The 13,702-nt window shown below is 37.2% G+C and overlaps 1 protein-coding gene across 1 annotated transcript in view; it reads right to left on the minus strand.

Annotated features, from left to right (window-relative positions):
• Nucleotides 1-13,423, minus strand: part of LOC107096866 (tetratricopeptide repeat protein 9A-like) — a 29,925-nt gene extending 16,502 nt beyond the window's left edge. Inside the window, exon 1 of the mRNA XM_015393744.1 lies at nt 12,720-13,423. Within this exon, the coding sequence (XP_015249230.1) occupies nt 12,720-13,179 (460 nt within the window). The 5' untranslated portion in view covers nt 13,180-13,423. The remainder of the gene's footprint in view (nt 1-12,719) is intronic.
• Between the last annotated feature and the right edge of the window lie 279 nt (nt 13,424-13,702).

The following is a 13,702-nucleotide window of genomic DNA, read 5'->3' on the forward strand; positions in this document are numbered from 1 at the left end:
TACAACACAGGAGAAAGGTGTCCAACAGTGGAAAAGGAATATGGATGAAGGAACCTAGGATTTTCTTGGTGAATGTGAAAAATGATCTGCTTTTGAAGTGTAGTGAGAATAGAGTAAAATAAATGCAGAAAGGAATCAGTGTGACAGGAACTTTTGTTATACATTTCACCTGCAGGGAAATACAGGTCAGAGAATTTCTCCTCTGCAGAAACCATTGTTTCATGTTGGCAAACTGCTGTGTTGGCCTTTTGCCGATGTGCCTTGGAGCTTTTTCTGAGAATGGGGAAAGCTGATTAAAATGAAACAAACACGTCTAGTATAAATATAAAATATTATAGCTCAGTACAAACAGTTTCAAAAGGAAATCTACATGTTTTTTAGCCTTTCATTGTAAAAGTAATTGACAATCAAAACCTTGACAGGTATTTTTCAGATAAACCAGACCGAGATTATCCTAGAATCATTCGCTTTGAGGTTTATGCACAAGTCTGATTGTAATTTTGTTGCTATATCCACCATTGGATAACCAAGTGAAGCCAGTGAAAGGGCAACCTTCTCATTACTAACTGCATGACAAACCTGTGCAACAATCATATACACCAGCAAACTGTTACATGTATTGCTCATTTTAAAGGAAGAGAACCATCACCTCCAGATTTAACAGATGCCGGCTAACGTTAGATGTGAAACAGTCTTAAAATGGCTCCCAGTAACTGCCCGGTTGTTGCACCATTTTTAGTTTTTCAGTCAATGACTCGATGCAATCAGCCGGGTTACTTTAAATAGAAAACTTCAAACTCTGACTGTGTGATCTGAATGAATTGTCTCTTAAAGTGCTTTGAAATAACATGTTTTGTGAACTGGTGCCATTTAAACGAACTGAATTGAAGTGTAAACATAAGGCTTGGCTTTTTCATTGGAAGCCCTTCTGATTTCTAACTGCCTGAGGACTTTAAAGTACTTTTCTCAACAAGGTATCTATTGTATATGCTGGAATTTTACACTTTAAAGGTCCAGCTGTTCAATAAATGGAGTATTTCACAGGTTGTTACATCCTTCACTGTGAGAGAACCCTGGTCTTTTAGATGAATCAATCAGATGACAGTTTAAAAGAAAACCACTATCTCAATAAAAATGTCTCCCTGAAACAATCTAAATACCTCAAACTGTAGCTTCCATCTTTTGCTCTTAGCTCCAATTCTTCTACCTTTCATGGGGTGAGCAGTAGAACTCCATCCAAGGTAGCGAAGGAGCTCCGACTTTTGTGCTGAATCCAGACAGCCTACAGCCTTAAAGATGTTATAATGTGACAGACACACACATGAATAACACCGATCAAAGTTGAGGACATCTGTATGCCTCTCCACTGTACAGGTGACTGCTTCCTGGTCCTAGCTTTTTCCTAACTTCCAGCACTTTTCAGACGGCCACAGACACATTTTCTCATGCCTCATTGTAAACAGTTCATCAAGAGCTCATTAGAAACATACAAAAAAGTAATTTAGGCTTCACATATGGTCATGTGATTTATTATCAATATCTGGTGCTGTTATGATCTGTGAGGGATTGGGTTTTTCATTTTATGCCTTAGTTTGCCGAGTTTCTGATATATTTCTCAGAGCTGTTATTTTGTTTATTACACTCGAATGTTATTTTGGCATCCTCCCCTTTGCTCCCTGTCTACCCCGTTAATTGGTTCTCCTTCAGCCAAAGCCACCTGTTAATCTGTTTATGCTATTCACCTGTGTCCCCTCGTTAGTCTAAGTTGTTTGAAACACCTTTTAAACAGGATTTGTAATTTAATGGATGCAAACATTGACTCTGATCGAAACCTTGGCCAGGACTCTCTAACAGTTAAAAAAAAAAACAAAAAACATGGTCAGAATGTGAAGCATAAAAGAAGACACTGGCAGGTGGGAGAAGCCCCCCCATTTCTATGAAATTACCTTTTGACATTGAACCTTTTTACCTTTTAATATGCACACAAATCATGAACAATTTCAAAGGAAGTTAAATTAAAAGTTAAATGAAAAAAATTTAAGCAATTGCATAAAATCCCAGATTATATTGCTAACTATGGTTGTGCACACCACCAGTAGGTGGTGACATGTTCACTTGACGCCTCATAAAATGTGTGATTCGTTTCAAGGCAATTTGCTCAAACAGTTCAATGCCTCATGAGGCTTCATCTCACCATCCCTATTGGTCCAGAACATTGGTACTGAAAAACTGTCTTTCAGAAATATTCATTCAGCTTGAACTTTATCATTTGGAAACACGCAGTATTCAAGACTCTGGTAAGCCTGACCTGCATATCCAGACTGCCATGACATCTGGTCTTCTTCTGCCCTCCAAAACTCAATAGCATCCAAGACTCTTCTTTCTAACCTTCATCACGGTCAGGTGTTCCTACGTTTTAACCCATCACTGCTCTGTTCTGCCTCCTACTCAATTCAGCTCCATTCCAAGTCTATCTGCTAGTCCACCACCAGCATCCAGGCCCCAGGAAAACGGCTCCCATTCTCCTAAATTTGCCCTGTTCTATCATCATAATCAGGAGCAATGCTAAGCTCTACGTCTTCTACCTAAAAATCCTTAAATGAAAAAAAAAAAAAGTACATTATTCATGTGAGACATCTTGAAAATCATGACTTGGCTTTTCACTTCAGTTATGCACATTTTTCTAAATTTAGTTTCTATCCAAAAACTAAAAATAAATTTTAACTTCACCTAATGTTAAACATTTCAGACCGATGATGAGAAAACTTTTTTACACATGAATTACAAATTATGAGTAATAAGTTAATATTAGTGTAGATCTTAGTAGTGATAATGAAACTGGGGAAATCCCTTACTGAATAGAACATAGTGGATATAAAAGCAGAATAAAGACAGCATTCAAACTTATCAGAAAAGCCTTTAACAAGGACGATTTTTCAATGTCAAGCCCCAGCAGAGTGGGCTTTAAAACGCTCAGGCCAGAGCAAGATGAACAGAGGAAGCTAAGATAGCAATGACCGTGTTTTTTTTTTTTTTTATCAACATGGAACACTGCTGGAAAAAAAATATAAACAGCCATTTGGTTCAGTTTGGGTGTAAGATGTGTGCAAACAGCTTTAGCAAATTCTCATTACCGATGGCTTATAGAGGATGGATATTTTTCTCAGCCTCACTTCAAGTGTCAGGAAAAGGGTGAATGTCTGAGTTCTCTCTAAGCTGCAGTCAGGACTTTTTATGAGAGACTGGGGGAAAAAAACATAACTCGCTTTTGACTGACACTTTCAATTTATGCATTATTTCACACAACTGTCAGCCTATGTCAAATATGAATTCTAAACCACCATAGTTACAGGAAAAGTTTTCAAATTCATTTCCCGAGGAGCAGTTGTTTAGGATGGTTTGAATACTGCTGATTATGGCAATTTTAGTTTCTTCTGTGTCTTTTGGGAGTTTTACCGATACTCAAGCAAACTCTTTTTGCCAAAATGAAAAGCCTGGTTCGGTTTAATGTTTCCAGAATAAACCAAGCAGTGCATCATGCTGAATGGAAACTGGGAAATCAGGAAAATAATGACCTAGATACTAGTTTTAAACTTTTAAATACCTTTTTAGCAGGGCTCATTTTGATTTGTTTATTATAACTAGGGCTGAAGCAATTAATTGGATTAATTGTGATTAATCGATTATTGACCCTAACCCTAACCCTTAGAGCAGTAGTTATACCAAAATTGTAAAAAAAACAAACAGACAAAGAAAACGTTTTAGTCTGTCAATATGCTCTATCCAGGACTCAATTTAGTTTCACCTGGTTTAATTTAGTTAAAAAATCTTCTTTAAGGACCTTTGGTTATTCGATAATTAACTGATTAATCGAAAAAAAATGTACAGATTCATCAATTTGCAAAATAATTGCTAGTTGCAGCCCTAATTATAACCATATTAAAATTTGCAACATATGGTTATTTTAACTGTATAGTTGTAATGAATAAATTAAAATGTGTTTTAATTTAAAAACACCTTTTAAATAGAACTCTTAAGCAGGTATTTAACAAACTTTTCATTAAGCCCACTTTATTTAAATACATTTATAATGGCATTACATTTTATAATGTAACAGATACATTAAAAAGATTTAAAAACAGATATTCGTCACACATAAACGGATACTGGCACTTTAACACCTGCTGAGATGATCTAAATAATGCCTGAAAATCCAGCATACAGATGAGCTGCGACAAACACTATCACTGTAAATAGTTTTTTTGGTTTTAAGTTCAGATTAAGCTGGAAATGATTCATCTTAAAATGTAAGTTTACAAGTAACTCTCCAGAATTTCAATAAAGGGATTTTCTATTCTATTTTCAAACTTTCTGAATCAAAGAGATAAAAAATGTATTCCATTTTCTCTTCAATCTCATTGCTTCTCATTTTAGAGAAACTGAAGCAAAGGTTCTTCACCTTTAATGTTTTTTCATCTCTGCAGAAACATAAAGCCTGCAGCTCCTGCTCATTTAATGTGACTACAGCAAAGTCTACAAAGCTGTGCACATCACAAATTATTGTTATAAATCTGGTTAAAGATGAACAACTTAAAAACCAAAGTAATTATCACTGCGCCTGGTTCCGGTTATTCCACATTAGACCACCATCTGGGGACTGGCAGGTGAATTGAATTGACACGCACACATACCTCCTCTTCCTCTCTATTTTTACACACCTACTCTCCTCTATCTTTCCTCTCAGACAAACGGCTAAATCTTTTTTTTTTTACTCCTGTGACAGCAGTTATCTGGGCTTGTCAGAGGGTGGGATATAAATCAGTTCGGTCTTTATTGGACCTTTCAGAGTAATGAACGTCAACAAAAAGCAGTTTGGAAAACTCTTCTTTCTCCTCTTAGAGGTCATAGAGGGAAGCACATGGTTTTTAATTTATGAGACCTGTCCACTTTGTCACAGACCTCATTCTCTTCCTCCCTCACTTAATCTCTCTGTCTTCCAGCTCTGAGGTAACACAGAGTAGCAGTACAGTAGAGGGAGTGCCATCTGCAGCTCTGGCGCTCAACCTTCTCACAGCTCTGCTCTGGCCATCCCTCTAATGGCAGCAAAACATGAAAAGGGGGGGTTGATACAGCACCCAAACCTCATCCCATCCCCCTAGCTAACTCGCTCATGTCACCTCCCTTCCTTCTGTTGTAGAAGTCCTCCTTCTTGCAGCTGCTTGGACAACTCCCATCTCTCCAGATCATAACCTCTCAGTTTTAAAGGTCTTTTCTTCATCTGCTTCCTCTACAGTCTTCTCTTCTGTCTCTATATATGGCTGCCCACCACTTTCCCTTGTGTCTGAGTTGGCAGATGATGAGGAGGAGCTTTCTATTCCTCTTTCATAAGCAGGCGTTGAATGTTCTCGAGCAGCGTGTCAGAGTGCATGGGTAGAAATCCTGCTGTCTTTAGTATAACACACCACTTAGATTGTTAGAAGGCACCCTCAGCTTCCTTCACCAGTCTTTGAGACGAATGAGTTGATACAGCACTTCTTGGTACTTCCTTCACCGGTAAAATGAGCCACATTCCTGAAAAAGAAATGTCTTAAATTCCCAGCTGTAGCTTTCTGCAGCTGTTGGTTTCAAGTCTATATGTAGCATTTAAAACCCTGAGTGTTTAGCCCATTCTAAAGGCTTTATGCAAATAAAAAGATATAATTTTCATGATTAATCATTATAATAAAGAGCTCTAGTCTTAAAAGATGTTTGAGCATGAAGCTTTCTTGCAGGAGTTTTGGTGAAGTAATTTTTCTGTAATTACAGAGGTAAAGAATCACTTAGTACACTATCTCAGGCTTGCTTTTTATTTGATCAACATGTTTTAATTAAAATGTTTATCCCTTTTTTTGGAACAATGAAAAGAATAAGAAAAATAAGAAAAGAATATTAGGTTTCTACAACTTTAAATGAATTTATATATAAAATATAGTCTCTTAACACCAAATATCTTTGCTTAGATATATCAAATAAAAGTATTTCCATGTTTTGTTTTTGCATAAAAAAGTTAACTCATATAGTTAACTGTTGAATCTGTCACCTTAACAAGCAGGTTAGAAAAGACTGGATCATGATCAGGGACATGGGGAGAGACACAGGGCTGCACGACTGGAACAAAAAGGTTGCTGGTTTGTTATGAAACAAACAATTTTACACGTCGCCTCCTGCTGAGTCGTTCCCAAAGCTTTGACTTATGACTCATCCACAGATTGAGGCAGTCAGGATGAACAAAGGCAGAGATCTGTGAGCAGCAGTTGATAAAAAAATCATGATGATTTTTTTTTTGAGAGGATCACAGTAACATCCTTTATGAATTTTCTGAGACATTTGACTCAATCACAGTTTTCTTAACTAGTAAAACTGTTTGATGCAAAACCAAACTGCTACTCGTGTTCCTGAGTCTGTTTGCAATCTGCAAGTCACTCTGTTATTGTTTCAGTGTGACTGTATTAGATGTGAAAAAGGACATTATGGTGTAAACTATCAGGAGGCTGTATAGACAGATATCCTCACCTGTTTTTTTTTTTCAATATGGTGACTAAGAAGGAATTTTAGTAAATAGCAGCATAAGTCTGTCATTGAGGTTGCACATTTGATGACTCAGAAGCACAAAACAAAAAAAGTCTAGCAGGAATGCAGTAGACATACTCTTCATTTAAAAGATGAATGTACATTTCAGAGTTTAGTAGTGAGTAAAAAACACAAAAACCTGCACTGGTCCACAAACATGCAGAAAAAAGCAGCATGGCAAGGTGGGCTATTACTTTTTATCTATGTCCATCTGTGGTGCAGAGCAAGCAAGTAATACACATGTGTAAAATTGGCCCTCAGCGCGATCCAGTGGCTCCGTAATAGAGTTGGAGGCATTTTGCTGACTTAGTTTGTCATGCTTGTCGTCTTTTAGGCAAGGGTCACTTTAAATCAATACAAGGTTGTCCTGACTGATGTCTTTTTGTCCTCTCATACTGATAAGAATAGACTCTCCGAGACATGGCGATGTCCCTGTTACCTGGGAAGAAAAACTAAAGCCTGACTCTGCAAAAAGTTGTAGGTTTGCATACATGTATTTCTTCTTGTAAAAATACAATTTTTAAGTTATTATTGTCTTTTAATGAAGTTATTTATTCACTAAATTTTACTTTAAATGTATGCATTATAGTAAATATGACGAGACAGAACTGGAAATAAATTCAAAAATAAAACTAGAAAAGCACTCGAGAGCAGTCCTCCGCCAAGTAACAATTTAACACCTGTATTCACAGAATCTATCAAAAAAAATTCCTGGATCCACATGTTGATTCAGATCATCACCTACATGTAATAATTTGTTGCCAGTCACAATAAGCACCTTCTCTGAAAATTTCAGCAAAGTCCGTCCATAACTTTTTTAGTTAATTTGTAAAACACATACAAACCAATGCTAATGAAAACATTACCTCTTTGGCAGAGGTGAAAGTTATGATGGCAACTTTGAAAGAAAAATAGTCTAGTTCTATTAAAGGTTTACTTAGAAGGCAAGAAAGATGACAGTAACATTTACATCTAACTTACAAATCATTCATCAACTGAATTTATTTTAATGAGTTTGTCTGGTTGAAATTACATTAACATGATCTGCAAAAAGAAATGGGATTCAGTCGGTTGCACAGTGACATTACATCTAAAGACACTGCCTGGAACACAGTTAATCTACCGGATAATGTATCCTAGTTTTTAAAGTAAATTCAGCAGCTCAAAAAAGTAGTCTTTTCTAAAGACTAGTCAGCAGACCCTGGTTATCTCCTTTCCTGCTGCTCATCATGCATATTTCTTGTGCTGCTGTGGTCTAAAAAAACAATCTAAAGGGTCAAAATCGTATTTATTTATATATTATGAAGTACTGTCATTCTTAGACATCTGCGTGCTTTAAAAACCTTTCATAACCAGTCTCATCTGGCAGTAATCAGATGCATTATCCACCAAGTTTAAGGCCTTAGTTCAAATGAAGCAAAACAATGACTAGTCAAACATGACTGAGGTAGGAAATAAGCACAGACACATTCAGATTTTGCTGCTGGCTGCAGCCTTCAGCTTTCTGAACCCACAGAAATTTGAAAGAAAATAGTCTATTATCAACATATTCTTCAACTTGGGAGGACAGCTGAGTCAGTGCATCTGTTTTGTTTTTTTTCTTTGAAAGCCAGACACACACTAAGGTCGCAGGAAGAGTATGCTCTCATCATGGCAACATCAAGATGCTGAGACATTCTTATACATTTTTCTTATACATTATTCCCAGTACTCTCTGAGTGCCTCATGGGTTGAGCTTGGAAACCTCAGGCTGCTTTTTCAGAGTTTAATGCCAAGTTAGCTGCTACAGTTTTCCACTGCTGCCAACAAACTTCTGAACTCTGGGCCAAGTTGGTGTTTTAGATGTTTTATTGAACTGTTAGTGTTAAAGGTGTTGCACTAGATCCTCTTGATGAGAAAAAAAAATTAACTGTCGTCCCCTTGAAAATAGCTGCACAGGGCTAACGTCGCTCCTACTGCAACTCTTAAAGCATTTGATTGGTCTTTCTTGTTTATTTTTTTACTTTCAAACTGGTCTGCCTCAATTTCCTCTGCATTACTTCTACTTACTTAAAAGGACTATATTCAAACAAAGACGCCATCTATTTGTAACTCCTGTTAAAGTGGTATCAGGTCCCATGGTGTCATGAATACAAGAACTTACCTGTACACAGGTTAAGGGACAGATGCCTAATCTTGGTAGGCCTACAGTATTGTTTCATTCCCACACTGAAGGACATTAGTTAGAGACCTATTAACCAAGCACACGTTTTCTTGGACTGCTGCAGGAAGCCAGCATTCCCAGAGCAAACATATGCACACATGCGGTGAACAAGGTTGAGAGGTTTTTGACATAATTCAAACTCATCACTATCCAGCAATCTTGCACCTGATTGCAGAAGCATATTTTGCAAGATGATTAGTAGAACCACTTTCTCTTAGCTGATTATGTACTGTTAGTTTTCTGGCTAATCGCCCTTGGGTAGAAAAAGTTAAATATAAAGAGGTAATGATGACTCATGGGTTTTGCATGGCGCTCTGTAAATGAACAGGTTCTGACAGTAAAGAAAGGTCCAGTTGAGGTTTTCTGGTCTGTTATTGTGCTTTCACACACCCAGACTTGAATCAGCAGAGAACAAAAAGCATGAGCAATGACAACAAAATAAATGGGAACAATCACAGCAATGGTTGCCATGGTAAATGTATGACATGGTGAAGTGCTAGCAGTCCACCCCTCTGCCTCTTATCACTCCATTGTCCTGCTAACATGTCTCCTCTGTGTATTTTTTCTCTTGGTTCATGCTACATGATGAGTGTTTTTCAGTCTTTAGCTCCCCCCTGCCACTCCCTTCACTCATGCTCTTTTTTTTTCTCTCTGTTCTTCTTTCCCTCCCTTCCTGCTTCCTCCCTCCCTCCTTCCCTTCACACCACAGTGGCCTCCCTACAGGCACCAGACAGACCCTGAATGCTGCACAGAGGAGGCGACCTTCAATGCATCATGCAAACTGACTGGACAGAGCCTGGCACAGATATAACAAACAACATCACCGCTCTCAAACTAGGCAACACAATCCTAACAATATTGTAATACAGCTGCCGAGACGCACACAAATGTATGAGTCCACCTCCTGCTGGACTCATACATTTAACAACAGCTTCTGTCAAAACTGCATCGCAAAACGTCAATCATAATTACTGTTTTTTTTGGAAGAATATTTTTATGTTAAACCAAAAACACAAGGAAATATATAATAAAGTATAAGGTTAAAATAGCATAATAATGTATGTCTTAGAAAGTCCACTTTATACTGTGCTGGGGAATTATATCGCCAAGGTAGAAAAGGTGTTGATTTACGAAATGTAGCATAAAATAACCCAAAATGAGGTCTAAAGGTCAGGAAGAAAATTAATATGGCAGCCGTTGAAATTATGTAGAAATATAAATATCAGTGAAGCCATGTATGTTTTATATTTGATAAAAATTAAGCAAAATCTCACAAAAAAAAAAAAAACTTTGAAAAGATATATAACTCTGGAAAGTTTTTTATTAGAAAACTTTGCATCCAAAATGCAGTTTAACAGCATAAAATATGATATAAAATCATAAACAATACAATAAAATCAATCAAACAAACAAACTTTTAAAGAAAATCTTCCTGTCTTGAGTTAAAAGCCATTACATAAAGGCTGAGTTTTTAAAAGAGACTAAAAATCAACAAGAATAAGGGAACCATTCAAAAGTTCTGGGTCTGTTATTGAAAATAATCTGTTTCTCCTTGTCACCAGTCTAGTCCTAAGAGCTAACACAATAATTTGATTGTTATATTTCAAAGCTTCATCTGAACAATAACCAAGCAGGAGATCAGAAAAAAAATTGCCAAATGCAGACAGAAAAGGATCAGATATGATTTTTTTTAATGCTTTTTCCTTTTTTTGGGATACATTATTTTAACATTTTCAAGTTACTGAAGCAAAAACATCACATATTTCCTAACTAAGAAACACATTTTATCATTCCAGCTGTTATAGGTGGCAGTTATATGCTTAAAGTGGGTTTGGGACACACAGAAGAGAAGAGCGGGTTGCAGCTAATGCACAGATCCATGCATGTGTGCGAAAAGTAAACACTATTTAACACAGCAGTAAAGTCCCATGAAGTTGGGGTCTGAACAAGATCGTGTTTAAGGCCATGAAAACAATGACACCCTGAACCAAACATCTTCTGGTTAGTGCAGACGAACTTTTTGGTAGAAAAAAAAAAAAGTAATATAGTGATTTGGTACAGTTGCAAAGCCTTAATAGAACGTGAGGAGTTGAACTCCCACATAAATGCTAGAAATAAACTCTATCAGCTGTTTACAAAATTCTGATTGTCAAACCTCGACTGCAAACTTATTATTAAATGTGTATAAAGAATGAATTAATTTGCTTATTCAAACTTTTTCCATAATGTTAAGACTTGTCAGAGACAATGTTTTTTTGTTTTTTTTTATCTTAGCCCCAAATGAAGACTACAGAAATCATAATTACCATACTTGCCTTAGCATGTTTTCAGTTGGAGGACTGTAAACTCCTCTGAGATTTCAGGTTCTTTTGGGGCCCCTAAAGTAAGCAGGGGGCTCTTAGCAACTGCAAACTTTGCTTATAATTCAGACAGTGGTCACTTATTCTGTTAGCTGCTATCAAAATGTGACAAATCTTTACTGTTTATACATATGAGTATTCAAATAATCCCCAGTTGTCAATTGCAGAATTTCTGGAGTTGTTCTATTGATCTCTAACATAAGACATTTACATCCAGTAAGATCACTATGCCCCTTTAGAAAAGCCCTGATGATGATGATGACATCATGACATGGTCAAAAGAAATTGACTTATAAAATGTTGCTTGTAAACATAATTTCCCAAAAATTGCTGCAACCCGTTAAAAATATGTTTATTCCCTTTCAATAAGTTTTATGTCCTAAAATGTAATTTAAATTTGGTTATTTGAAAAGGACAACATTTCCTGTGGTAGAGATTTATTAAATATGTTATCTTTGTCTTTTTGTAGAAAACATCATGCAATGTTTGTGGCTCTGAACAAGTTACTTTAGCTGGACTGTAGTAATGTTTTTTTTTTTTTTTTTCCCCGAAATAAATCTACTAACTATTACAGAAATATCTCTATTTGATCTTTCTAGGTGCCATTTTTTATTTATTTATTTTTTTTTACATAATTTTCCATAAACATTTGTTATATATAAGTTATCTTTTTTTTTTCAAGCTCATGTTTGCAGCTCTAACTGAGTTTTATTTAATGGACAGAAGTAAAAAATGCCTATTTGGGTTTTAAAGGTTGCAGACGCCTGTACTAAGTAAACAGGAACCCATGCATATCACCAAAACGAGTTAAAAACAGAATGAAAGGCAAAAGGAAATTAATAGGCACTGCAGAGCGAGGCAGTGTCAGGAGGGATAGGTCAGAATCCCTCTAAACTATTGTTTGCATTTATTCTTCCATAATATCTCATGGAAGAATATTTGCGAACTTGCCGAGTTTAACAAGCAATTCAACCACTTACTATGGAAAATGTCAAAAAGTTTCAAAAATCCTTGCTATAAACTCTATTTCTTGTAATTCTGTTATTTTATAAATAATTTTATAATTTCAATAATCCTGACAATCCTGAAAAAGGAAATATTTTCACTTAATTCAGTATCTAAAAGGATGTTATCTTATCATATAATCCACCTAATTATCTGGTTTTAACTGCACGTTAGAAACAAAATAAATATTTTCTCACAACGTGAAAAGGACAACATTTATTAAATCTGTTTAACTCTCAGCATGCTGGATCTTATAGGACAGTGTGTGCTAAAGTTGTCAAAAGCAGATATAACTTGTTGCTTAAAAATATTGACTATCATAAGGTGTGACGGGTTTACAGGATACATTTCACTGATGATTAATTGGTGAAAAACGGATTTATTTGGGAAATTGGCGCACAGGTTGCTGAAGCTGCTATCTTCCTTAAAATCGGTACACTTTGTTCATTCCTGGAAATAAACAATAGGTTGTTTTTCCTCCATCTGTGCAGAAATAAGCCAGCTTTCTGTGAACTGTAGTGTCAGCAGGACCCATCGCTCACCTGTCAGGCTGTCGTAGCACTCGATCTCGGTGCTCTCCACGGCTCTCCGCTGCTCCTCGGTCAGCTTGGCCGCAGCTTGACTCAGCAGGCTGACCTCGGAGCTCGTCGTCCCGTCAACAACATGAACGCCTTTGAGCTGGAGCAGAGCGCGGTGGTACTTGCCTATCGCCTCCCGGAATTTCTTCTCCTTATAGCAGCGATGACCCTCTGTCTTGAAGTCGATAGCTTTCTGGATCTTGAGCTCCATCTCCATTTCGGCAGAGCCGGCTCGAAACCCTCCGTCTCCTCCTCCCCCTCCACCGGCAGCCGCTGAGAGGCTGCGGCCGCCAGTCTCCGGGAAGCTCTTTAGGCTTTTTATCGGGTGTTGTTTAGCTTCCATGTCCCTCAGTGAATGCAGCTGGAGCGGACCATTGTGCTCTGTGTGTTTCGTCTGGGAGGACCGGAGCAGCGTGCTGTGCATAAAGGATGCGGTATCGGCGGAGGCAGGCGGCGGCACCAAACTGTAAGGAAGCGTCGATAAAAAGGAAATAAAAGGTCTCCAGACACGTCTGTGGAATTTTACTTGTTGTTCAAAGAATTAAAGCTTTAAAAACACCCAGAGGAAGCATGAGGAAACATCCCTAAACGGTACAACCGTCGAAAACTGAATTCCTCCTTCTGATCTCGCGGAAGGATGCTCCTGTGGTTGGCACGCGCAGCTTCAGCACCACGGACAGCGCGCGCGCGCACACGAGAAGCCCCTACCGCACGGCTTCATGGGAGAAAAATAAGTCGTGAGACGTTGCTGCGGAATATTTTACGTAAAGTGAGCAAACACATGGTATTCATCAAAATCACTTATTTTCTTTTCTACAAAAAGAATCAGATCTTTGTTAATAACATTTTCTTACAGTGAGGCAATATTGCATTGCTGTATACTTATAATTAGGTCTTATCATTCATTTAATGATGAAACATATAAAATTCAGGTTTTTTAAGATTTC

Source organism: Cyprinodon variegatus, unplaced genomic scaffold, assembly GCF_000732505.1.
Source record: "Cyprinodon variegatus isolate N-32 unplaced genomic scaffold, C_variegatus-1.0 Scaffold655, whole genome shotgun sequence".
NCBI classification, from domain to species: Eukaryota; Metazoa; Chordata; class Actinopteri; order Cyprinodontiformes; family Cyprinodontidae; genus Cyprinodon; species Cyprinodon variegatus.